Genomic DNA, 24126 nt, shown 5'->3' with positions numbered 1-24126 from the left:
GAACCACAACTAGAACTGCCTGGCTTGGAGGCTTGTGTCCAGTCTCAGCTGTCGTCATGATTGCCATGGGGCAACTGAGACCTTCAGGTAAATGAGAAGACTACCAAGTAGTGTTGGGGTCGGGTTTAAAACCTTTGCTCCTGCCTTCCTTCTCTCTCATCCAACTCTGTCCTTCATTTCTGACCTCAGGAATATCATTAAATGGGTATTCTCTCTTGAGAAGCTCTGGGAACTACACAGATCATACAAGGATGTCATGCTGGCAAGGCTCCAATTCTCTGGGACCTCTCCAGTACACCATGAACATTGGTAGATGATGGAAAATGGCTTGGCTATCATCTCTACCAGTTCCCTCACCACCCTTGGGCAGATCCCACCTGGTCTTGTTCTTCCCTTGACAAATCTTGTCCCTTCTCAGCAGCTCTAACAAAGCATCTTCAGCATATACACCTTATTGTTTTTTGCTCATGAGAAATAGATGTTCAATATATTCAAAAAGTAATTCTAACTCTCACACTCACATCAAGTGAGGTCAATTCTTGTTACATCAGGCTGTGATGCAGAATCTCCGTATGCTTTTATGCTTGTGTAAAGAGGCTCTCACAAAGCAGTAAATGGATTTTGCAAAATGCTGTTAGAATACTTTTTGTAGGCAGTTTTGCTTTTCATACCTTCTAGAGATTATTTTTTGTGGCTTCACTTTTGTGTTTCTGCTTGTAATATTGTGTACTGATGTCACAATTTGTGTGTCTGGAATTTTGGCACTCTGATATGTTTGCTTTTAATGTAGTGGATGGGAACTCGTTAAATTCTACAAAGTTACTTGTAAAAATGTAGAGTAGAAATAGGACTGAGACAAATGATACACTAGTCTCCTGTGCTTAAATTGACATATTATGCACCAGGGCCATGGACAAGAAACGTGTGCTTCAGGACCCATACTTTACAGCCATAGCTAATTACTCTCTGAGCTGGATTGAGTTAGTCCTCAGAGTTATCTCAGAAACTTCTCAAACGCAATTTCATTATATATATCTAATTCCAGTGGTATGCTCTTTCCTTCTGCAGATTGAAGTGTAGATGGAATGAAAAGGTATTGGCAGATGAAGCCTTGGAGTATGGCTCTGTGTGGGTTGCTGAAGTGAATAAGTGCTATGGAAGCTTGTGTTTTGCAGGATGTATTTGCAGCAAATATTTCAAAATTTGAATTCAGCAGTTAAAATTTCAGAGACAGAATCTCAAGGACAGTCCCATCTTATGAATTCATAGAGTCACAGAATCACAGAATGGCTGAGGTAGGAAGGGACCTCTGGGTCCATCTGCTCCAACCCCTGCTCCAGCAGCACACCTACAGCAGGGTGCCCATGTCCATGTGGCACTGTAAGATCTCCAAGGAGGAGACTCCAAAACAGGACTGGACCCAGTACTGACCCCTGAGGTACATCACTACTTGCTGACCTTCAGCTGGACTTGGAACCACTGATCACCATTCTCTTGACTTCGCTGTTCCCTTCAGTCAGCCTCAAATTCTGATGACCTAAAATATTTTGTACTGCATCAAGGTAAAAATGGACATCTTCCAGAGTTTGTAATGAAAGATGTAAGACAGAACAGTCAATACATGGCCTTGGGAAAAGGACACTTTCATAAGTGTGGAAGGAGTAACCTAGATTCAAATTCTTGGAAGTCTCTCTTGGGCAAGGTTAGGACTTTACATACAAAAATGTTGTCACAAGTAGCTTTATATAGCCCTCAGATAAAAACCCACTGAGTAATTGTTGTCTTGTTTGAGTTCTTTCCTTGGCTGCTGACTAAAGAAATCTTTATTTTTCTCACCTCATGTCCTTAGATTGGGAAACTGAATACAATTTTCTGAACTGTCTGTTAAACCAACTAGATTTTAGCAGCAGAGACATACATCTGATTTCCAGGAAAGTACAGGCTATTATCCAGTTACATTTCCTGACCTGGAGTGTTCCCACACCTTCAAAAAAATGATACTGTTTTTCCTTAGCTATATGAGGGCTGCTTCAAAAGTAACGCCTCCTACTTCATTATGTTGGCCCATGATGTCAGAGGTGGATGTTGGTGATACTGCAGTAGATGTTGAACCTTCCCACCACCCGTTGGGAAATGGCTGTTTATGAGGGTGGATAGAGATAGTACAAGTGAGAGTGGTTTTAAACTGAGACAGGGGAGGTTTAGGTTAGATATTAGGAGGAAGCTTTTCACCCAGAGGTTGGTGACACACTGGAACAGGCTGCCCATGGAGGCTGTGGATGCCCCATGCCTGGAGGCATTCAAGGCCAGGCTGGATGTGGCTCTGGGCAGCCTGGTCTGGTGGCTGGTGACCCTGCCTGTGGCAGGGGAGTTAAAACTAGATGATCTTTGAGGTCCTTTTCAACCCAGCCCACTCTATATTCTGTTATGTTTTGTGTGACAGATGGCAGCAGAGAGGCAGTCTGACAGAATGGTGTCAGACATGGAAGTGCATACGAACCAGAGGTGCGTCACTGAATTCCTCCATGCAGAAAATTTGCACCTATTGACATTCACCAACACTTGCTGAATGTTTCTGGAAACCCAGCAGTGAATGTGAGCACAGTGGGTGAGTACATTTCAGCAGCGGTGACACTGACAGTGGGTCACCTCTACTAGTGCAGATATGAGTGTGACACATAGGCTCTTGTTCATTGCTGGTGAAAATGCACAAGTCGTGGTGACCGTGTTGACAAATACTGTTTTGCAGCTGAGAATTTGTTCTATCAAATAGTGGGAATGTGCTTTTTGCAGCTGTTGTAGTTTTCTATGGAAAGAAGTAGGAAACATTATTTTCAGAATGACTGCATCTCTAAAGGGTTTTTTTTGCAAGCTACAAATAGCAGAGGGATTCAAAACCCATAACACTAAAATGAAAGGTCTGTCTGCCTACACAGAACAAGCCTTCGTAAAATGAGAATATTACTTGTACAATGTACTTTCCACCGTGTTTGCTTAGTTTTAGGATCTTCTGCTTTCTAAATTCTGTGATTCATTTCTAAAGACATATGGCTCTGCTGTTTGAGTTATTTGTCATCCAAGGAATGAACACAGTCCACATGTAAAAACCATTCCTTCCCAAACACCGTTCTGGGCTTTCCTGCAGACAGGTTTGTTCAGCATCATCAGTGGCCAGCAGTCTGGTTTTTAAATCTCTTCTTACAGCTTCATCTCATGTAAATGAATAAATCTGACTGCCATGCCTCATAGGTAAAAAGAAACACAAGTATATTTATGTAGCAAAGTTCAGCAGACTCCAGTTTTAACTGCTAAGCACTCTGTCTAGAAATAAGCCCTGGCTTCCTGTCTACCAGATTTATTTGTAGGCTGCTGGCAAATTACTCCCAAAGTGGAGTACTGCAAGTTCCATTCATTTCTCACATCACTTTAGCACTGGTTTCCTTGCACATGCCATGTGAAATCACCCAAATACATTTGATTAGCTCACTCTCTCAATTTCACAGAAAGATACTGTCCTGTGATCCTGGCACCTACAGGGAACAAGCATCCACCAGTGCTTCTGAATCAGAGGAGCTTGCTATGCTCCTATTGTTTTACCATACCAAGGCACTGCACAAGAAGAAAGAAAAAGACAGACTGTCATATAAGATACTGTGAAATGATGCTCTGAGTGCAGAGAGATTGAAAGACAGGCAAACAATCACCCTTTAAAAGGAGTGTGAATCACATCCAGATGTGTATGTTCAGTTCTTTCTCTGTCTGCTGTAACTCCTGACAAAATGCCATCAATGAAGGCATCAATTACGGAAGCTGAGTGTAGTCTATAGTTGCATCACAAGATGACAGTCTCTGTTTTGTCCCTCAACTCCTGTTTTGGAACGCTTTATTGTGAACCACAACAGTGAGTCCAATTAGTGATGCTCAGAGGGAAAACGAAGATGTTTCATTTCATGAAGTTGTCATCAGAAATGATGGACACAATTAGAAGAGCTATTAGGATGCCCAAAGGATATTAGGATGTTGGGAGGCTCCCAACTGCACACTCCCTGTGTTCAGTTCCATTTTCTGAATGTGTGTGTGATAAATGAGTGGTTTCAGGAATATCTGAAAGAACAGGAAGATGAGGTAGATCACAATGAGAAGTGGTCACACAGCCTCACTATGAAGATAATCCCAATTCTAATGGTGGAAATGTAAATATGTGGGCTGTCTGGAAGTAGGCATTGCAAGGTGCTAGGGAGAGTAGGTGGCCTGCAGGATGCTGATAGCAAGGCAGAGACTTTGGAAACAGAGGGAAGATTTGAGCTGGCTCCTCTCTCACAGCCACAATCCAGATGTATCAAGTCTGGCACAAGCCTGTTCGAACACCTGGTGAAGGACACCATTAAAAAAAGGACTGGATAAGGCTGACATAGTAATGCAGTTAAAGGACTGGGAAGCAATCAGTCTGTTCTCTGTGTAACACTGGGTTTGTGGTCTGGGGGAAAATGACAGAATGCAAAATATTTGACACTTTTCCCTTTGTGGAGAAGTGAAGCTGAAAAAGGAAACGGGGAAATTAATGCAGGGAAAATGCACACAGAAAAGAAAATAGATTGAGACTCATTATTTAAAAAGTCAATTTCTACACCACTGTAAAAGGCACACGTGACAACCTGAAATACGGGTACAACTCTGGTTGGCTGTGCTGAGGAAGTATTGGATTTTCCTGGAACTTGTGCTGACATGCTAAATTGTGGCACCTGGGGAATATAGATCCAAGTACAGATTTTGTTTTGTGAAGCCACTTCTGCACGCTGAACTGAAAAACCAGCCCTGCACCTCCGATCCCCTGCTGTCCGTGTGCTGGGCAGGAGCTCTGCTCACCCCTTGATGAGCAGAGGCATGACTAATCCCTGCTCCATGTGATTTTATCCGGATCGTCGTGTTTCTAGGAGCCGGTAGGGGCTCTGTGCACCGAGACTTCTGTGGGACAGCCGTGACACCTCGTGGCCACATGCACACATGCAGCAAGGAGCTGCTCTACGGCCCTTGGAGACCTCCCTCAGCCTTTAGCTCCTGCCAGGCATGGGAAAGAGAACAAGGTTTCTGTAAGAGCAAGAGTGAGAACATCAGTAGATATTTTCGAAGCACCTCCATTATTTACAGAAGGTTCTGCTCTGTTGAGTTCCCTATGAAGATCTCAATTTCCCTGTGTCAATCTCCCTACAGAGGCCCACGGGAAACCTTCTTGCTCCCTACTGCTCCATGAAAGGAAATTGTAGTGAGGGGTGGTTGGCCAGGTAACAGTGATAGGATGAGAAGGAATGGCCTTAAGTTGCACCAGAGGAGATTCAGGTTGGAGAGTGGGAAATACTCTTCTCAGAGTGGTAATACATTGGTTGGCACAGGCTGCCCAGGAGGTGGTGGAGTCACCGTCCCTGGAGGTGTTCAAGCACTGTGTAGATGTGGCATTAAGAGACATGGCTTAACGTGCACTGTGCTGATGTGTTGGCAGTTGGACTAGATGATCTTAGTGGTCTTTTCCAACCTTAATTGTTCTATGATTTTATGAAACAGCAACAGTGGGTTTCATCCCAAAGTCCTCTAGCTACCACCATAGCTAGACGATGGTGGGCTAGCCCCACTATAGAGGGCATGAGGCTTCAAAATGAGGCTGAAGCACACTGGTTTAGATCATGATAGTTGCTGGGTTTTGGTTTTAAATCCATGCTTGTCTTTGTGTGTATAACAACCCATGGCCAATATTCCACTTATCAGGGGCTGAAAATCTCATGATCAAATTGTTCAAGCAAGTTGGCATGTTTATTGCACCATGCCCAGTTCCTAGTGCTATATCCATGTGCCTCAAGTCTCTGTGGCTCCTGTGCTTCCTTGCTGGGTGATGGCTGCTGCAATAGTACTTCTGATGTGACTAAATCCAAAGCTCAGCAGATATAGTCAATAAAAGTATCGTGTTTACTACTAGGTTTGCATGAGGCAAACAGCTTATTTGTTTATCCTAGTAGACAATGTGCTTTTCAGAGTCTTATCTCTACTTTTCACAGAATCATAGAATGGTTTGGGTTGGAAGAAACCTTTAAGATCATGTAATTCCAACCCCCTGCTATAGACAAGGACACCTCCTTCTAGACCAGGTTGCTCACAGCCCCATCCAGCCTGGCCTTGAATGCTTCCAGGGAGGAGGCATTCACTACCTCACTGAGCAACCTGTTCCAGTATCTCACTACCCTCACAGTAAAGAATTTTTTCCTAATATCTAGTCTAAATCTACCCATGTCCAATTTAAAACTATTTCTCCTCATCCTGTCATTACATGCCCTCGTGCTTCTTCTTCTGTACCAAAGATAAGGAACAAGTGCTGATTCTCTGTCCCTGGAGGCACACAAGGTCAGGCTGCATGGGGCTTTGAGCACCCTGATCTAGCTGTAGTGTGTTCATTGCAAAGGAGTTGAACTAGACAGCCTTTAAAGGTCCCTTCCAACTCAAACAATTCTATGATTCTACCTAACAAAGAGTAAGGAGATCTGAAGAAGACATTAGAAAGTTTGGAGAATCTAAAGCAGAGCAGGACTGAGTTTAAGCTGTGCAGGGAATGGTCAGTGCTCTGCAAGCCCTGGGTGAATCATTTACAGGTAACAGCAGTGAAATGAAGGAGCTGTGGGAGGAAAAAGACAAATTAGACCGTGGGGAATGATTGACTACAGCTAAAGGTCACAAACCTTTGTAAATATACGGCAGAATTTGAGTTAATGTAGTGAAACATTTACAAAGCCTGAGTGGGTGGAGAGAAGAAGGTGGCAAAACTGGGAGCAGAGTAAAAGTTTAGAGTCACGTATTGGCAGGAGATGAGCAGCCTGTCGCTGTCACACAGAGCAGAGCTCAGCGCTGCCCTCTGCTCCCTGTGAGGAGCTGCAGCCACCATCAGGCCTCCCCTCTGCCTGCTCTGCTCTGGGCTGAGCGCACCACAGACCTGCTGCTCCTCACATAGTGCCCTCAGACCCTTCTCAGTCTCCGTATCCCTCCTGCGGACACTTTCTAATAGTTTTAGAGAAGTTCAGGAAGTGTAGTGTCCCACACTGACACAGCCTCAAAAAATCTGTAAATCATCCTTACATCTTAGATCCTACTAAGGAGGTGCATCAGAATCCCCTTCTCAAAGACCTAGAAACTATCTAAAGGAACATATCTAAAAAATCAGAATATGCAAGAAATACAATCCAAACAGAGCATGAGGACAGTAGAAAGACCAGCTCGCTTGGGTCAGGGTGCAAACTTTCGCAAGGGCCAGCGAATGAACCTGGTGAATTACAGAGAGATCAAAGCTGTGGCCTTCCAACAGTTAAGAACAGTTCTATAGTTCTATGATACAGGCCTCCATCTGGGCAGGAAGGAGCCAGAAATCTCCTCAAAGCTGTGAGGAAGTAGTGCTGAGGCACAATTCACACTGCTGAACCACCCAGAGCAAAATGCAAATAAAATAAGCTGGCTGTGAGCACAGCAGCTTGCTGAAATGCACCACATGCAGCTGACATGACAGAGCTAATCAGAGCTGTTCTGCCTGCCCGAATGCAAGATAACACCTGCATTTATGCTGCTTCAACAGAACAGTAGACAAATGCATGCAGCTTATCATTGGTCCCAATGAAGTCAGTGGGTTTTAGAGCTGAGCGCATCATCTGCTTTGACCAACCAACAACCAGAAGGTCTTCTGTGGGCCTTGGGCAGTGTTAGCAGCACCGATCTCTGCAGTGTTTGGTCCTCAGCCTTACATCTGGAGGAAACAGTTCCTTAGCAGCAAATCTACTCTGAGTCAAGACATGCCAAAGATTCCTGTTCTTCAAATATCACTGCACCTTATCTGTGTATAGAGGAATAAAGCTTTCTCTTGAAAATCTTCATGATAACTTTCAAGACTAAAAAGTGCACTTTTCATATTAGAACTTACATCAAGATATATTTTACTTCTAATTTGTGTAAATTGCATTTGCCACTTCAAAAGGTGGCTGGAGCTGAATGCCTACAAATGGAATATGGAAAGTACAGGGTGACATCTCAGAGCAGGTATTTTCTGCTTGTAGATTCCACTCACGTACACTGAAGCCATGAACATTAGCTGAAAACAGATGAAATTCCAGGTCTTCATGCTTTTCAGGCTTTTTTGAACAGAGAATAGTGCTAATCCAAGGAGAAAAGAGGGCTCCTCTTCAGTGACTTTGCTCAGTCCATATAATAGAAGTCTGAGCACCTTAGGACTAAGAAAAATGTGTACTTCTGTGCCTGCCTGTATGACAACACTGATTACACGTCTTAACTGGGCAGCAGAATGTGATGGTTATACGTAATTTCTGGTTGATTGTACTTCATTTAGTGTAAGGACAAATGGGGTGTGAATTATGTTAAACTGAATATGTATTGAACTCTGATTTGATGAGCACATTCCCTGTGTACAGGGTGGAAAAAAGATTGACTTGGGGGTAGGAAGGAATTTTTGCTGTTCGTCACTGTGAAATTCAATTTCCAGGGTGTAAGTGGGGAGTTTCTCTCACTGTCAGACCTGCAGTCCTGTCCTCAGCAGGAATCCCACCTGGTGTGCTGGTTGGTGGCCAAGGATGGCCCTGGCACTGCTGATGGATGGGGACTACAGATTCAGAGAGCGTGTTTTCTCCAAACCGGTGTTCCCAGTAGGGAAAACTCCAATCCCTTCCCTCTCACTGCCACTGCCTGGATGAATGAACAACAGCAGGTTAGGGGGCACTGTGGTCTGCAGAGCCCACATGCTGGTTTCTCACGTTTTGGTCAGTTATTTCTGCTTTCTACTGAGCACAAATAACATGTTTCCAGGAACTTTGAGTCTTGTGATGTGGGAAGAACCACCTGCTAAAAAACACCAGGGAGGTTTTGTCAGTGAATTTCCTGTTCATTTGTCTTCATAGAAAATGACCCCAAAATTATTGAACTACCCCCTTGCTGATGGGTTTAACATGTGGCAAAAGCTACTGAAGCCATCAGGAACGTGTTAACGTGTACTTGCAGCAGCATGCAGAGATCTTATCTGAGGCCAAGGAATTCTTTTTTTTCCTCTCACTTGAAGGAACTGAGATTTGTGGCACAAAGAGGAATAAATCTACAAGAAGGGCTGTAAGGAGGATCCAAGGAACTACAGGCCCATCAGCCTGACCTTGGTGCCAGGCAGGCTTATGGAGCAAATCATCTTGAGTGAGATTACATAGCACGTGCAGGACAGCCAGGGAGTCAGGCCCAGCTAGCATGAGCTCATGAAAGGCAGGTTCTGCCTGACCAGCCTGGTCTGCTTCTATGATGGGCTGTACTCAGCTCCAGTGTACTCATCTCAAGCACTGTGGGGAAATATTGGTACTAGATGAGCTTAGATGTCTTTTCCAACCTTGGTTCTGCTACAACTCTATGATTCTAAATCTTTCCTTGGCTCTGAGATGCTTGGTGGAAAGATCCATCCTAGATTGGACAGACTGGTTATTCAGCAATGTAGGGCACTGCAGTTGGACAGCCCAGGCTGGTAAGATTTTATTTTGCCATTTGCTGTCTTGGGACACCCTTCTCTATCCATAGGTATGTGGGTCAGTGTGTAGAAATCCCAGTGATAGATGTGAGCGTGGGCTGTGCCTGGCACGACCATGTGGGAGCACAGACAGAGAGCAATGGACAGAGGTCAAAATCCTGTTTCCTGCATGAGTTCAGAGCCTCCTGCTTGAGTCAGTGGCAGGAGTAAGGCTGCCTTCCTTGTTCTCAGCAGAAGTAATGGAGAACGGGGAGGTGTGGCTGAGCTCCAATCTGGTCTCTATAACATCTAAAGGGGAAGTCCGGGAAAAGTTCATCTAGCCCTCAAGGTCTGAAGGTGAGTATTTTAGACCCACCATTTCTCACACTAGATCAAGAATGTCTGACCTATATAATCTTAAATCACAATAGTTAGTTGCTATGGTAAACAATAACCACAGGGAAAATTCTGTAACATTGGTAGAGAATACACTAAAATGATTACACACAAAAAAGTACAGATGCCAAATTCTGAAAATTTGGGACAGTCTTCTTACTTGCACAAATAAAATTGTATTTCACTGCTGAATCTGGTACATGCTTTCTTTTCTTATTTTCTGAAAACTAAGATGTGTCATGCAAGTTTTGCATGTATTTGATGACAAAATGCTTGTGGTTGTTTGAATAAAGGAAGTGCCTTTTTCTTCTTCCATGCCTGTCCCATTGACTTGTCTGGAAATGCTTACAATGAACTTCTGTTAGGTAAACTAGTCACAGAGAGATAGCAGTGTGAATTCTGTTCTTCAGTGTTTGCACAAGCACCGTCAGCAGAACTAACACAAACACTCTTGGGAATTTGTTTCTCCAAGGTTAATGTCAGAAATGATTTATTGAAGCCTTCCTTCTGCTCACCAGCCTGGCATCCATCATGTGAGCAAACAACTCCTCCATGAATTCAGAATGCTCTGAGGCCAGTCACTGAGCAAACACTCCAGATCGGGGTCAATATTTGGGGAGTAATCAATCAGATGCTATTTGCTCCGACAAAATGTAGGTTGAAATACCTTGAATCAAGAATCAATTTTGGTGTTTTTGAAGATAAATCCATGTTTTCCTGTTGTTGCATTAAAGTTGCTCAGAGAAGTTGGTGAGATAATTGATCCCACTGAAGTTATATTATGTGGAATGATAAAAAAAAAAATAGAAAGCAACTGTTTAGTAAATGACAGAAATTAATATGGCCTCTCTGCACACGCTGCCATTTTAAGAGGAAAAAGAACATGTCCTTCCTTCCCCTCCTTCCCCTCCTTCCTCTCCTTCCCCTCCTTCCCCTCCTTCCCCCATTACTTCATAAAATCATAGGTTAGAATCACAGAATCATTTGAGTTGGAAGGGACCCCCAAAGGCCACCTCGTCCAACTCCCCTGCAATGAACAGAGATGCCTATAGCTACATCAGGTTGCTCAGACTGACCTTGAATGTCTCCAGGGACAGGACTTCCACCACCTCTCCAGTAATCTGTGCTAGTGCTTCACTACACTTATAATAAAAAAACTTTTTTCTTATATCCAACCTAAATCTCCCCTCTTTTAGATTGAAACCATTACCCTGTGTCCCATCACAACAGACCCTACTAGAGAGTTTGACTCCTTCTTACACACTATCACTTTACACTCTAGTTATAGCCAAAACCACTTTTCTTCACCCCCAGCAGATGCTACATAGTGCAAAACATCAAACAGCCACCTGGGATGGTGGCTTGAAGTAGGCAAATGCCTCCAAACCAACATCAGATAGAGCCAAAATCCTGGTTTTGTCCTATTCAAATGCAAACTTATGGACATGATTAGAGCATAGTAAGACATGAATAAAACAGCTGCAAGTATCAGCTGTGGACAGACATGAACTATGCAAATGGCTGCAGTTATTGATAATCTTTCTCTCTGAGATTTAGGTGTTGCCCCCTCTGTAGGGACAATGAACTGTGAGCAAGACCAGCTCTGATGTGCAATCCCCATACGTGGGTCATCCTGGCCTTGTGATAACAGCTGTGTTTCATCTCCACAGTCTAACCCTGAAATTTAACATGGCACAATTTTGGGAAGAGATGAGCCTGAGGAGCATCAGCTCAGGCCTTCTAATCCCATGCTCAGCAACCACTTCCTTTGTAAAAAGAGGGTTAATTATTTAACCTGAGCAGTGTCTTGATTAAGAACATGATTCTGCTGTACAAATGTCAGATATGCCTGGTTGCATTAGTTAAAAACAACTTTTAGTGGACCAGTCAAGTTTGCACATAGGTTGGGACCAGCGAGCTGTAGAAGTCAGATGGAGACAGGACCTTGCGGTGTGGTTTTTCAATAAGGCATAAGGAGGTTTTTCCTTCAATAAGGAGGTTTTTCTCCTCTCTCTGAAGAAATCACTTTCCTTCCTTGTGGTGATGAGCCAGTATCCAGTGGGGAAGGGGATGAGAAGGGCCAGGTTTGGGTGTTGCTGCAAATCTATTCACTCTCCTGATCCAGATGTGCCTCTTTGAGCCAACAGATCCCCCATGCTCTTGGGCTTTATGTTGTTGTTGAGAGAGAAGCTGGATTGTAGGCAAGGATTTTAATCTTGAGCAACTCCAGCAATAGAATTTTAAGCCTCGCAGTTCTTCAGTTGCTTTGGTAGAGATGGAGGTGTGGATTACCCTGCAGAGCCAGGTCACCACTCCCATTAGCCCTGGCAGCTCCTGGCTCTTGCTTTATCAGCCCACCACAGCCAGTCCAATCTGTGTGATACAAGACAGCAGCTTGGTAGCAGATTTGGGAATGGGACTGGAAGCTCCGGACCTCACACCAGAGCCAGCAGTGGGAAGGAGCACAGCTCTTGGAAAAGCCATATGTTGATGATTGGGCTGGTGGCCAATCCATCAGACTGGAAATTTCAGAGCCAAAAAGGAAAAAGTGCCCAACATCCTGACACAGAGAAGGGATGAGGCTCTGTGCCATGTCCTGGTGCATCCTGGAGCTGGCAGCCAAGCAGACTCCAGCACACAAAGATATTGCTCCCCAGTGTAATCCAGGAGACCTTGAGGTGTCCCAGCAGCAAGCCCCAGAGCATCACAGGCCACACTGAAGGCTGTCTTTGTCAGTGCTGACAGGATGAATTAACCACGAATCAGGATGAGGCTGCCCCTTCCCCTGCACCAGTTATACAACTGTCCTCTAGGGAAGCAGGGATGGCTCTTTTCTTCTTTTGGCTCTGCTCAGGCCACAGCTGTAGAAACAATTGTTTTGTGAGAGATGGTGTTATTATTTGTCATCTTTTCATACACTGGGCCTCTGCAACTGATTTTCAGCATTTTTATATATATATATATATATATATTCTGTCTTCCTCTGAGGATCACTGTTTCTCATTTCCAGGCCTCTCCCACATCCCCTACCTTTCAGAAAGATGGTGCAGTTTCACTGTGGTTCTTCCAGCTTGTGACTCTGCAAATGCTTTCTGCTCTCTGCCTGGAGCCTGACAGCTTCTTCCCACCCCTGACTAATGGAAGCAGAAAGAAGAAAGGCTATCTCAGGCCAGGGGCTTCCTGTGCTGCTGTGCTTCCCCAGTCCCTTTTCTTTATAATATGACTACTGTGAGGATGAGGAGGAGATGGTGCAAGGTCTTTTGTGATATATGCGATTCCAGTTTCAGCCACTAGCGGCTTCCCTTGCTGCAGACAGGGGGAATCTATTCCTTCTGTAGAATCATAGAGTCATTAAAGTTGGAGAAGACCACTAGGATCACTTAGTTCAACCACCAACCCATTCCCACCATGCCCACTAACCATGGCAGTCCCACATCTCCCCGTATCTTGAACACTTCTAGGGATGGTGACTTCACCACCTCCCCAGGCAGCTAGTGCCAATCCATTACCACTGTTTTGGAGAATAATTTTTTCCTAATATCCAACTTGTATGTCCCCTGGTGCAACTTGAGGCTGTTACCTCTTGTCCTATCACTGAAACATGAGAGAACAGGCCAACCCCCAACTCACCACAGCCTCCTTTCAAGTAGTTCTAAGAGCGATAAGGTCTCCCCTGAGCCTCCTTTTCTCCATACTGAACAATCCCAGCCCCCACAGCTGCTCCCCGTAAGACCCCTTGTCATGTATGTCATATGTCTTATGGGCCATAGCTCTGCTGCCCTTCTCTGGACACAATTCAGGGCCTCAATGTCTTTCCTGTAGTGAGGAGGCCAAAATTGAACACAGCACTCAAGGTGCGGCCTCAACAGAGCTGAGTACAGAGAGATGGAATCATAGAATCATAGAATCACCAAGGTTGGAAAAGACCTAAAAGATCATCCAGTCCAACCATTCACCTATTACCAATAGCTCCCACTAAACCATGTCCAACTGATCAACTCTCTGCTCTGCTGGCTACACTATTTGTGATACAAGCCAGCATGCCATTGGCCTCCGTGGCCACCTGGGCACACTGCTGGCTCATGTTTACCTGAGTGCCAACCTACACCCCCAGCTCCATTTCTTGCACACAGTCCTTCAGCCACTCAGCCCAAGCGTGCAGTGATGCACGCGGCTGTTGCAAACGAAGTACAGGACTTTGGACCTTTTGCCACCTCCCAAGTTTTGAGGTCATTTTTATTTTTGTCTGTGAGCAATCAGATACGGGCTGCTCCGAGCCCAGCGCTGAGCGAGGGAAAAATTCACAGCAAAAAATCCCCAGAGACTGGCGGCGCAGCGCGGCCACAGCGCGAGGTGGCCACTAGGGGTCACCCCCTGCTTGCTGCTATAGACCCGAAAATGAAAAAACAACAACAAAAAAAAAACCACCAAAAAAAAACCAACCAACCAAACAAACAAACAAAAAAAAACACCCAAAAAATAAACAACCCAACAAACCCCAAACATGAAAACCCATAAAAATGCATAAAGCCCACCCGGTTCCTACCCCTTACCCTGAGTGGGTTGCCCCCCCACCAGCTCAGGCTGCCCAGGGTCCATCCAACTTGGCCTTGAGCACCTCCAGGGATGGGGCACCCACAGCTTCTCTGGGCAGCTGTGCCAGGGCCTCTCTGCTCTCTGAGTAAAGAGCTACTTTAAAGCCAATTAAAATCTCCCCTCTTTTCTTCTTGTTCTATTACTATGAGCCTGTGTAAAAAGCAGGCTTCCTTCCCATTTGTAAGTTACCTTCATGCCATGGATGCCCAATCTTTCAGCTTGCCTGGGTTGCACTGAACAGAGAATTGTGTTGGGCCACATATAAAATATATATAATGTAGTTAATGTATATAAGTAACTAAACTTTTATTTATTTATGTAAAAAAAAAAAAAAAAAAAAAAAAAAAGGAGTGCAACAAAAACATAAAACTAGGAAGTTGAGCACATATACTTTAGACAATGAGTTCTCCCTGGAGCCTTCTCTTCTCCAATCCCAGCTCCCTCATCCTTTCCTCACAGGAGAGCTCCTCCAGCTCTCAGATCACCTTTGTGCCCCTACTCTGGACCCACTCCATCAGCTCAGCATCCTTCCTTTACTGGGTGCTCCAGACCTGGATGCAGTACTCCAGATGGGGCCTCATGAAGGCAGAGCAGAGGGGACAATCCCCTCCTTGTCCCTATTGCCACCCCTCTGTTGGTGCAGCCCAGGTTGCTGTTGGCCTTCCAGGTTGTGAGAGAGCACTGCTGGTTCATGTCCAGCTTTTCCTCCACCAGAACCCTAAATCCTACCCACTGGTCTAATATGCTTAATGGCAGCCTGCTTCTCTGTATCACAGTTTTTAAAACCTTAATACATTAGAAGCCTGCTTTTCTTTTTTTTTTTTCAGGAAGGACGTTTTCCTTTTCCTCAGAGCAAGCTCAGGAAATGAGAGAAGCGGTCAGGAAGCCAGCTAAGCACCAATGCAAACATAAAGCAAAGAGCCACGGGTAATTTTCTTTAAATATTTTAAAGCATTGATTTAAAAAAAATGACAAAATTAATGCTGAATCTCCCTCTGAAGCATATCTCATTAGTCTGCTCATTTGCTTTTGGCAAGCAGACACAGCAAGGACCAAAATAAAACGTTACAAATTACAGTGAGCTTTGCAGCACAATAACATTTGTGTTTGGGATTTAACCTGTTTCCTCTGGTTCTGTACCCTACGTCTGACACACGGAAAGTCCCCACTGTCAAAAAAAATCCCATGTAAACTGAAGAACAGCTGTTTCTCAGTGATCCCTTATCGTGTGAGCCCTCATTTGCTGCTGCTGCCCTCTGAGCCACTTCTGTGCTGCATGGTAGGTTGTTCCCAGAGTGGAAAACAAAACATCTGGCTGTCAGCAACACAAGGCTGCTGCAACAGCTGGAGTTTGCCAGGATACTGCTGGCAAGTATGATGAGCCCAATGAGCCCAAGTGTGCCAAAAACTGTGCTATTGAGCATCAGAGGGAGAGCTGCTATGGGGTTGTGCCACAGGGCTCTCACCCGTGGCTGAGCAGTTCAAACCTAGACTTGATCATTCCAATAGAAGCAACAGACTTGGGTTCCCAGCAGCCTCACTGGAGGCTTTGCAGCTCCAGCCTTGCAGGGAGGAAGAGGAGGGCTTAGGGAGCAGCTCTGCAATGCTCTGCCTTCAGGAGCCTAGGCAACATAATCCAGAGAGTTCATGTTTCTCATTTGTGGCCACACAGCTCTTTGAGGGGTCAAATGGGCCAGATCTCAGACACAAGTTAAGAATAACTTGCAACATAAAATGATAAATCTGGATGTTATTTTTAACCCAGAACTTCTTTGCTGCTCTCTCCTGCAGCTCAGTGCCGCATGTAACTGGACAGACAAAGTTAGGAGATGAAATGCAGTGCAGTTACAGAAGTTGATGCTCCTGAAGGTCCTTTTTGACCCAAGTGATTCAGATTCTCAGAATGGGTGGCTGAGGAAGGAGGGTGTGTTGGGGACCTCCACAATGAAGGCAGCATCTCGTGTCAGCACATTTTCACATCACTGGGACTCCTGAGTTCTGGCTGCAGAACTCTGCTCTCCTTCACTCTGAACTTCTCAACACTTAATCTTTAAAGAGAGCTTTTACTAAACAAGACAAAGTCAAAGAAACATACAGAACCTCCAAACACAAATAGCAGAACAACCACAACCCCTCAAACGTTACTTCTGAGGTTTTTGATAGGACAAGAAGAAACAGCCTTCGGTTGTGCCAGGGGAGATTCAGGATGGATATTAGGAAAAAATTCCTCTCAGACAGAATGGTGAGGCATTGGCACAGGCTGCCCAGGGAGGGGGTGGAATCACCATACCTGGAGGTGTTCAAGAGCCACGGAGATGTGGCACTGAGAGATGTGGTTTAGTGGTTGCAGGCATGGGCTGATGGTTGGACTAGCTGATCTTATTGATCTGTCCAACCTTTATGGCTCTATGATTCTCCATTTGTGCCAACAAATCCAGTATGAGGCAGATCCCCCCTTCCCAGAAACTCTTTAATGTTTGTTATGTTTAACTGTAGGTATATGAAAGACTTCTAATTATAAGTTTCAAATCAGAGATCTCATTAATCCCCAGCTAAGAACATTACCACGATGAGCTGCCAAAGGCATGAGGAAATCACTCTAATTATCCGTTTTAGGTGCTGCTCTTCAAAACTTGATTAGCTATAGATACACAGGTGATAATTCCTACTGTCTTTATAGCACATCCTCACTATTATCCACTGTAGTCTGATTTAGTTCCTTATTAGAATAACACTATGCTAATTAAGCAATCCTGCATACAGAACATTTCGTGATGTAGATTAAGTGGGTTAAGATGATGATTAATATGACAAACTGTGCTATCAGTGTCAAAAGAAACCGGTGAAAAAGAAGGAGCTCTCACCTAACTGGTGAACAGGAATAAATAAAAAGTAAGTGGAGCATTAAAAAAAAAACAAGAAAATAAGCTAAAAATAAAATTGGGAAAAAAAAAAAAAAATGTAGGCAGTAGGTTGAATTTGTGGTCATGAATTTTCCTCACCATGCACCAGGACCCAAATTCTCTGCACATCTCTGGGTGCACACACTCTAACACATGGAGGAAAACACAGCTTTACGCAGAGCCCTGCTTTCACCCAGAGCACTGCTAAAGCAGCAGTTCTGTTTCCATGTTTTCACTCCCATTTGGTGCTGGTGACACACTGGGACAAGCCCAAGCACACAGCACAGCACAGCCTCCCCAGGCAGCGCTGGGTTCCGCACACCGCCTTGGGAAGGCTTTCTCTTTCCACCCCCTTTGCAAGCACTGAAACATGTACGTACTTTGCTCTTGCCCAATGATGTTTTGTTCCCAGCTACTTCCAGTTGGCAAAGGCACTCTCCCAACCCACATGAGATGCAAACTGTGCTGCTTTAACCCTTTTGGGCCATGCATTCATTGCAACGTGAACATTTCTTCTGTCAGGAGCAAAGAGTTTGCAACAGTGGTGCAGCAAATTTAGGAAACAAAGTCACCGAGAACACTGGTGATCCACAGAGATTAAAGTTTTATTTTGATATAAAAATTAAATAGCAAAGTTTGTTTTATTTTTTACAGTGATAAATTAGAAATTTACAGTACATACATCAAAGCAGATACATTTTCTGTACACCCAAAATAATCAGTGTCTACTTCCTTAGAAATTCAGGTAAAGGAGCTGACTTGTCTGCTCAACAAAGGAGCTTGTACCTCTCCAGTAGATGCTCCTGAGACCCGTGGTAAGTGGAGTGGGGTTGGAGAACACAGCACAGTGCAGGAAGGTAAGGGCCATAAGGTCTCTGCTTGTATAATTGCAGCAACTGAATGTCTGGGACAGGATTAGTCATACATTTTTTGGCTTTAAATTCTTAACAACGTTGAAATGAGAGAATGTACGAGTTGCAGATGCTTTTGTAACTGCTGGGTTTGGGGTTGTCTGTTGTGACTTCCCACTCAGCATCCCCAGAACAAGGCAAGGTGAATGCACATGGATGCCCAGAAAGGCGGGGGATGCCCCGTCCTTCAAAGAATTCAAGGTCAGGCTGGATGAAGCTCTAAATGATCCAAATGTAGGTGTCCTGTTCATTGCAGGGGAGTTGGGCTTGGTGACCTTTAAGGGTCCCTTCTAACTCAACCAATTCTATGATTCTATGATTTGTGGGATGTAATTTTGTTGGTGCTACAGCTGACGTTGCTTTGGGGTTGCCACAGTGGCCCTGGGAACACGTTCCTTCAGGGATAGCAGCTGCTCCCCACCTCCTGCCCATAGCATTTGAGTGCCTCATGCTGTAGTGGTCCCCAGCTCCCTCATGAGGCTATACAGTGCTGTCCTCATTTCACTCATTTCCAATGTCCCCAACCAGTCAGGAGATCAGTCTGGCACAGTCCACAGGGTCACAGGCAGGGATGTGATAACAGGAGTACTACTTAACATCCACTTCTGTGTACATAACACAGTTAAAAATGCTGTTTATTGGATCAGTCAGGTCAAACAGGAGTCATGTCAGCCAGGAAACTATCCAAACCGCTTCAGATTGAAGGACGCTTGAGTGAATGTGACACCTTGGCACAGCCTGACGCTGCAAGACAAGGCTCATACTGTGTCTTCACCCTTTGCAAGTTAAAATACAGCTGCTGATCACACATCCCTTGCTGCGATGGGAGATGGAGCACGTGGTGGACAGGCTGAGCCATCTGAAGATTTCCGACTTGCAGAACTCCTTGCCCACAGAGGAATAACCAGATCCAAACACAACACTAATGGTGAGAGAATTCAGAGAGAGGATCAAAAGGCCCAGATGGTATGCAGTGCTGGCCGAGACAATGGCTGCACATTGAGCAGAATGTGTCAAGTTGTCACTAGTTCTGCTGGAGAGGGAGCCCAACCACAAAGACTGCAATTAGGGTTGGTTTGTTTTTTCAGTGTCTTTTTTTTTTTTTTTTTAATATGCTCTAGCACATGTTTCAACATTGCCATTGAAACAATACACGCTGCTGGGACAGAGTAGGAATGAACCATGGTTTGGGAAGCAGCACATGGGCACCTGTAGGAAAAGTGAGGGCAAACGCGTGCTCTCAGCTGCCCTTGAAGATCACAGCAGTCAGGGCACTGGGGGATGCCCAGCAGCTAAGCAGGATCCACACACACAAAGCAAAAATTTGGAGTACTCAGAACTGAAGGTCCTTCAGAGGGACAGAGCACTGAAACAGCATTCTCTTAAATATTTATGGGTTACTGTTTGCATCACCTTCCTTAACAGCCAAACAAGTCCCAGACACAAGGTTCAAGCTCCCTGTGAGCTCAAGCCAGTACCTCCTCAATTAAAACTTGGCAGTTGCTGTGAAACAACATTAATTGTAAAGAAGTTGGATCTCTTCTCTTGGATCCATTTCCAAAAACTGACAACGTCTCTGTCATTCCTGAGGACCGAATGCCTGCACACATTCTGTATGCATCTATACAAAATAAAATAAAATAAAACCACTCCATAGCTGTCAGTGAGCAACTGGAGCGTCGTTCTGAGGCAATCAGCTGCATTGCGATGTCACGGACTGAGAATGTTCTTTTAATTGTAACTGACACACATAATTATACAACTGATCTGTGTGAACATGAGGTTGCCAAGAAACTCAACGTTTCACTTCCCCCAGACTGGCGTCTGCAGAGATACCATCACGCTGAACGAAATATATTAAGACTTAATTGCTTCATGCAATGGGTCTCCAGAGAGACAGATAAGTTTACTCGGAGAAAAACTGACATTGTTCTGAAGAGACCCTCAACTCGATTTTCTCTTTCCTGTAGGAAGGAGCATGATAACATAAGACTTTATTTAAAGCTATTAAGCTCAGCAAAACGAAGCAGTCAGCTGGAAATAGCAGTAGCACCTGAAGGAATAGGAACAGAGGCAGGCGGACGACGACAGCTGATGTGTAACAGCACGCACAGTTTCCAGATTCCCACAGTTCCTCTACTTCTGACCACGACCTTGAGCAAAGCTTTTTTAAAAATACAAAGCACTGACAGAATCACAGAGTGGTTCAGGTTGGGAGGGACCTCAACAGGTCCAAATTCCTGCTCAAAGCAGGGTCTCAGCACTCAGATGAGACCAGGTTACAGGCAGTGAAAAGAAGCCAAAATTATTACTAGACCATCAGATGACTTAAGAGTCATTCTCACTAATACCTCACTAAATCCTTCTTTTGGGTAATTCCCAGACTTGGGAAGTTCACATGATTCTCTGTTGGAGGACCTGATCCTTGGCTGACTTGTGCAGCCTAAGAGGGCGACGGAATTCCCCAGGGCACAGAGACAGCCCTCAGAGAGCACTTCCTCCACAATGCTCAGAAAGAAGAACACCTATCTGAGGTCCTGGATGCTCCATCTTCTGGTAACTGCACCCTGCCTCAGCCCAGAATTTGGACCTGCACTGCCTTTCCTCCTGCAGCTGCAAGATGATGAAAATAAAACAGTATCCCACAGCTGCGGCCTACTATCCCATTGCTTTTAAAGACTTTGGTATATTGCATCCTGCTTTTAAAACAAAAGGAAGATAACGTGTTTGGATATTTCACAGCTTTTAAAGCCTCCCTGGGCTTTCCTATTTCGGGCAGCACAGTTTATGGCTTTCATATTTCCAGCATTATTTGTTTGTTTGTTTATTCTTTAAGGCATTTTTTTCTCCTTCCCCAAGAGACAAGTTTTGTAACCATCTCCTCACTCAGCTCCCAACACTTACGCTGCAGTTCTTACACACGAACAGTCCTTCAGGTGAGAGCAGTCAGACCATCTGGACGCTGTCCTTTTCTCACACCACAGTCTCGTTCCCTTTCCCAGGTTTCACCCAACCGTCCGCTCTTTTCTCCCGTTTCACTTTCCCTGAGTTCACCAGTCTGTTTGAGCACTTCTGCCACGTGTGCAGAGTTTTGGCTGACCAGATCCACATACCTGAAGTGATGCCCACCAGGAGGGACATGAAGATTTTGAGCATCTCCACTGCCATATTGGAATCGTCAGCTGAATAGCGGAAAACGGCCCAGTTGGAGATTTCGTAGAAATAACAGGCAATGACACACGTTGCTGGGACGGTGTACAGCACTGAGAAGACACCAATTTTAACCATCAGCCTCTCCAGTTTGTCAGTTTTAGTCCCGTCTTTCTGAAGATTGGATCTGATTTTAAATAAGGCCACTAATCCCGCTGCAATGAATAAAGTTCCAATAACCAGGTAGGTAAAAAGCGGAGCAACCACGAAGCCCGTCAGCGCATCCAGGTTCTGGTTGCCAACGTAGCACAGGCCAGTGAGCTCATCGGCATCTACCAGTCTCATAATCAAAATGACGATGGTCTTCACTGCAGGGATAGCCCAGGCTGCGATGTGGAAATAAGAGCTGTGCATTTCTATAGCTTCGTGGCCCCACTTGAGTCCTGCAGCCAGAAACCACGTCAGTGTCAGAATAACCCACCAGATGGAGCTAGCCATCCCGAAAAAGTACATCAGCAAGAAAATTATAGCACATCCTGTGTTCTTAAGACCTTCTTGGATAAGAACAGGTTCTGCTGCCTCTTCAAAATCACAGGATATCCTTTCCCGGCCCACAGTTAGCCTCACAATATAAGCAATGCTATAAATATTGTAGCACATGCTCAAAAATATGATTGGGCGCTCTGGGTAGGAAAATCTGGATGAATCAATCAGGAAGGTCAGGACTGTGAACGCAGTTGATATGAAGCACAGACTGGCCCACACGGCCATCCAGATATCTGTGAACTCCTTCGCTGACCTGCTGTAGAGCCCAGCGTCGTAGCCGCACTTCAGGACACAGTCCAGGTTTCTCTTGACCCAGATGTACTGATCTGAATTAGATCCCATGCTGTGACACTCCTCTCCAGGCTGCAAGGATGTCTTGCTATGAAGGGGAACCTCTTCATCTCCCGGGCCCTCCATGCACATGTGGTTGTGATCATTCTGGGGAGGGAATTTGCTGCAGTTCAAGCTGTCCGGCCAGGCAAATCCAAACTCTTTTAAAACAGGTTCACATCTTCTTTTGACAGAGAGGCACATGCCACCACAGGGACCTATGGGGATGTTAATCTTCTCCGTGCACATCGGGACATAGACCGAACAAAGGAAGAACTGCAAGAAAGAGAAACAAAAATCATGACTGTGTTAGGAGAGATTCCAGAGGGTCAAAATATAACAAGTTTTTGCCTTTTTAGCAGTAATTTTTGGTCCTTTGCCTTAAACAACAGGAAGCAGCGCAAAACAAACCAAGAACAATAAAAGCAGAGGAAGAAAACTCCTAGAAATGCTGCTTTCTTTCAGTTCAAATGCACTCCGCACGCAGAGCCCACACGTTTTGCTCCCTGGATGAGCTCCACGCAAACTGAGCCCATCAGTTTCAGTATAGTGAGCTGGACTCAGCCAGATGTGAACCTCCAGTGTTTGCAATTTAGGAAAGCAAAAATACAAACAACAAAAAACAAACAAACAGACACCCAAAAAACAGACAACCTCCGTCCCCCCAAAAAAATCCAGAAAGCAAACCCTAAACAAACTGAAGAGGTTTAAAACAAATAGATTCGTTGGAGGCACTGCCTGGAGCAAGCAAACAGAAGAAAAGGCATTTAGCGACCGCTTCGATTCGCGGTCCCACGAGCACGGCGTGCTCCTCTCTCACGGTAAGGTCGACTACTTTCTGTTTTTTGCAGCAATAAACATCGCCGCTTTCTCCGCTCTTCCGCGCGTTCGCACGCAGCTCCTCGCCATCCCCGCGCCCCGACCGGTGTCACAGCCGCGCTCAGCTCCCGCTGCCGGACCCCCCCCGGCCGACGCTCACCTGGAGCTGGCTGGAGCAGCCGTACTGGATGAGCGGGGTGAAAGTGGTGAGCTGCAGCTCGGCGTCCGCCTGCAGCTCGTGGCCCACCAGGTTGGGCATCTTGGTGACATTGTAGCCCAGGTTCTGGCACATGGCGATGCGGATGGCGTCGCAGCGCCTCTCCTCCTCGTCTCCGAAGCCCCGCGCCCCGCCGAGCAGCCCGGCCAGCAGCAAGGCCAGCATTCGGCCCCCGCCGCCGCGCCGCTCCATCGCCACCCCCGGCCCCACCTGCCCCGACCCCGGGCTGCGGGCTGCGGGCTCCGGCCCCGGCCGCGCCGTGCCGCACGGGCCGGCTCCAACGGGGAGGGGCCGAGGGCGGCCCCGCTCTTAAACCGCCGCGCCAAGAAACTGCCCAGGGGAGGGACGTTGCCTCCCCGAGCCGCCGCCGCCTCCTCCTCCCAGCGCCGCCGCCCCGAGGACGCGCCCCGCGGTGCCGGGGAAGCGCCCCGCTGCGCCCCGCCGCCGGCAGCGCTCGCTGTCAACGCCAGGCGCTCGTTCGCTGCCTCCCGCGCTCCGGGGCGCAGTGCCTGCTGTCCCCACTGTGCGTCCCCGCCGGGCCGAGGCGTGAGGCCCGCTCCCACTCAGCACTGCCGGCCGAAAGGGCTCCCCGAGGGCATGGCTGCCCAGGGGCAGCGTAAGGCCGAGCCTTCGTCAGGCTGTGGGCAGAGCCGGGGAAGTTTCCGAGGTGCTGCCTATCCTCTTTCATGTGTCCGCTTCATAGAGTCGCAGAGTTGGAAGGGACCTTAAAGCCCATGC

The 24126-nt window shown here is 46.0% G+C and overlaps 1 protein-coding gene across 1 annotated transcript; it reads right to left on the bottom strand.

Annotated features, from left to right (window-relative positions):
* Positions 1-18002: 18002 nt before the first annotated feature.
* Positions 18003-23614, bottom strand: FZD4 (frizzled class receptor 4). Its single transcript, XM_048940170.1, has 2 exons — positions 23332-23614; positions 18003-22628 (listed from the first exon to the last, which is right to left on the bottom strand). The coding sequence occupies exons 1-2, from the start codon at positions 23578-23580 to the stop codon at positions 21300-21302; spliced, it is 1578 nt and encodes a 525-aa protein (XP_048796127.1). The 5' UTR covers positions 23581-23614; the 3' UTR covers positions 18003-21299.
* Between the last annotated feature and the right edge of the window lie 512 nt (positions 23615-24126).

Source organism: Lagopus muta, chromosome 1 (assembly GCF_023343835.1).
Source record: "Lagopus muta isolate bLagMut1 chromosome 1, bLagMut1 primary, whole genome shotgun sequence".
Classification (NCBI taxonomy): Eukaryota; Metazoa; Chordata; class Aves; order Galliformes; family Phasianidae; genus Lagopus; species Lagopus muta.
The sequence above is the reverse complement of the archived record's forward strand: the minus strand, read 5'-3'. Positions and strand labels throughout refer to the sequence as shown.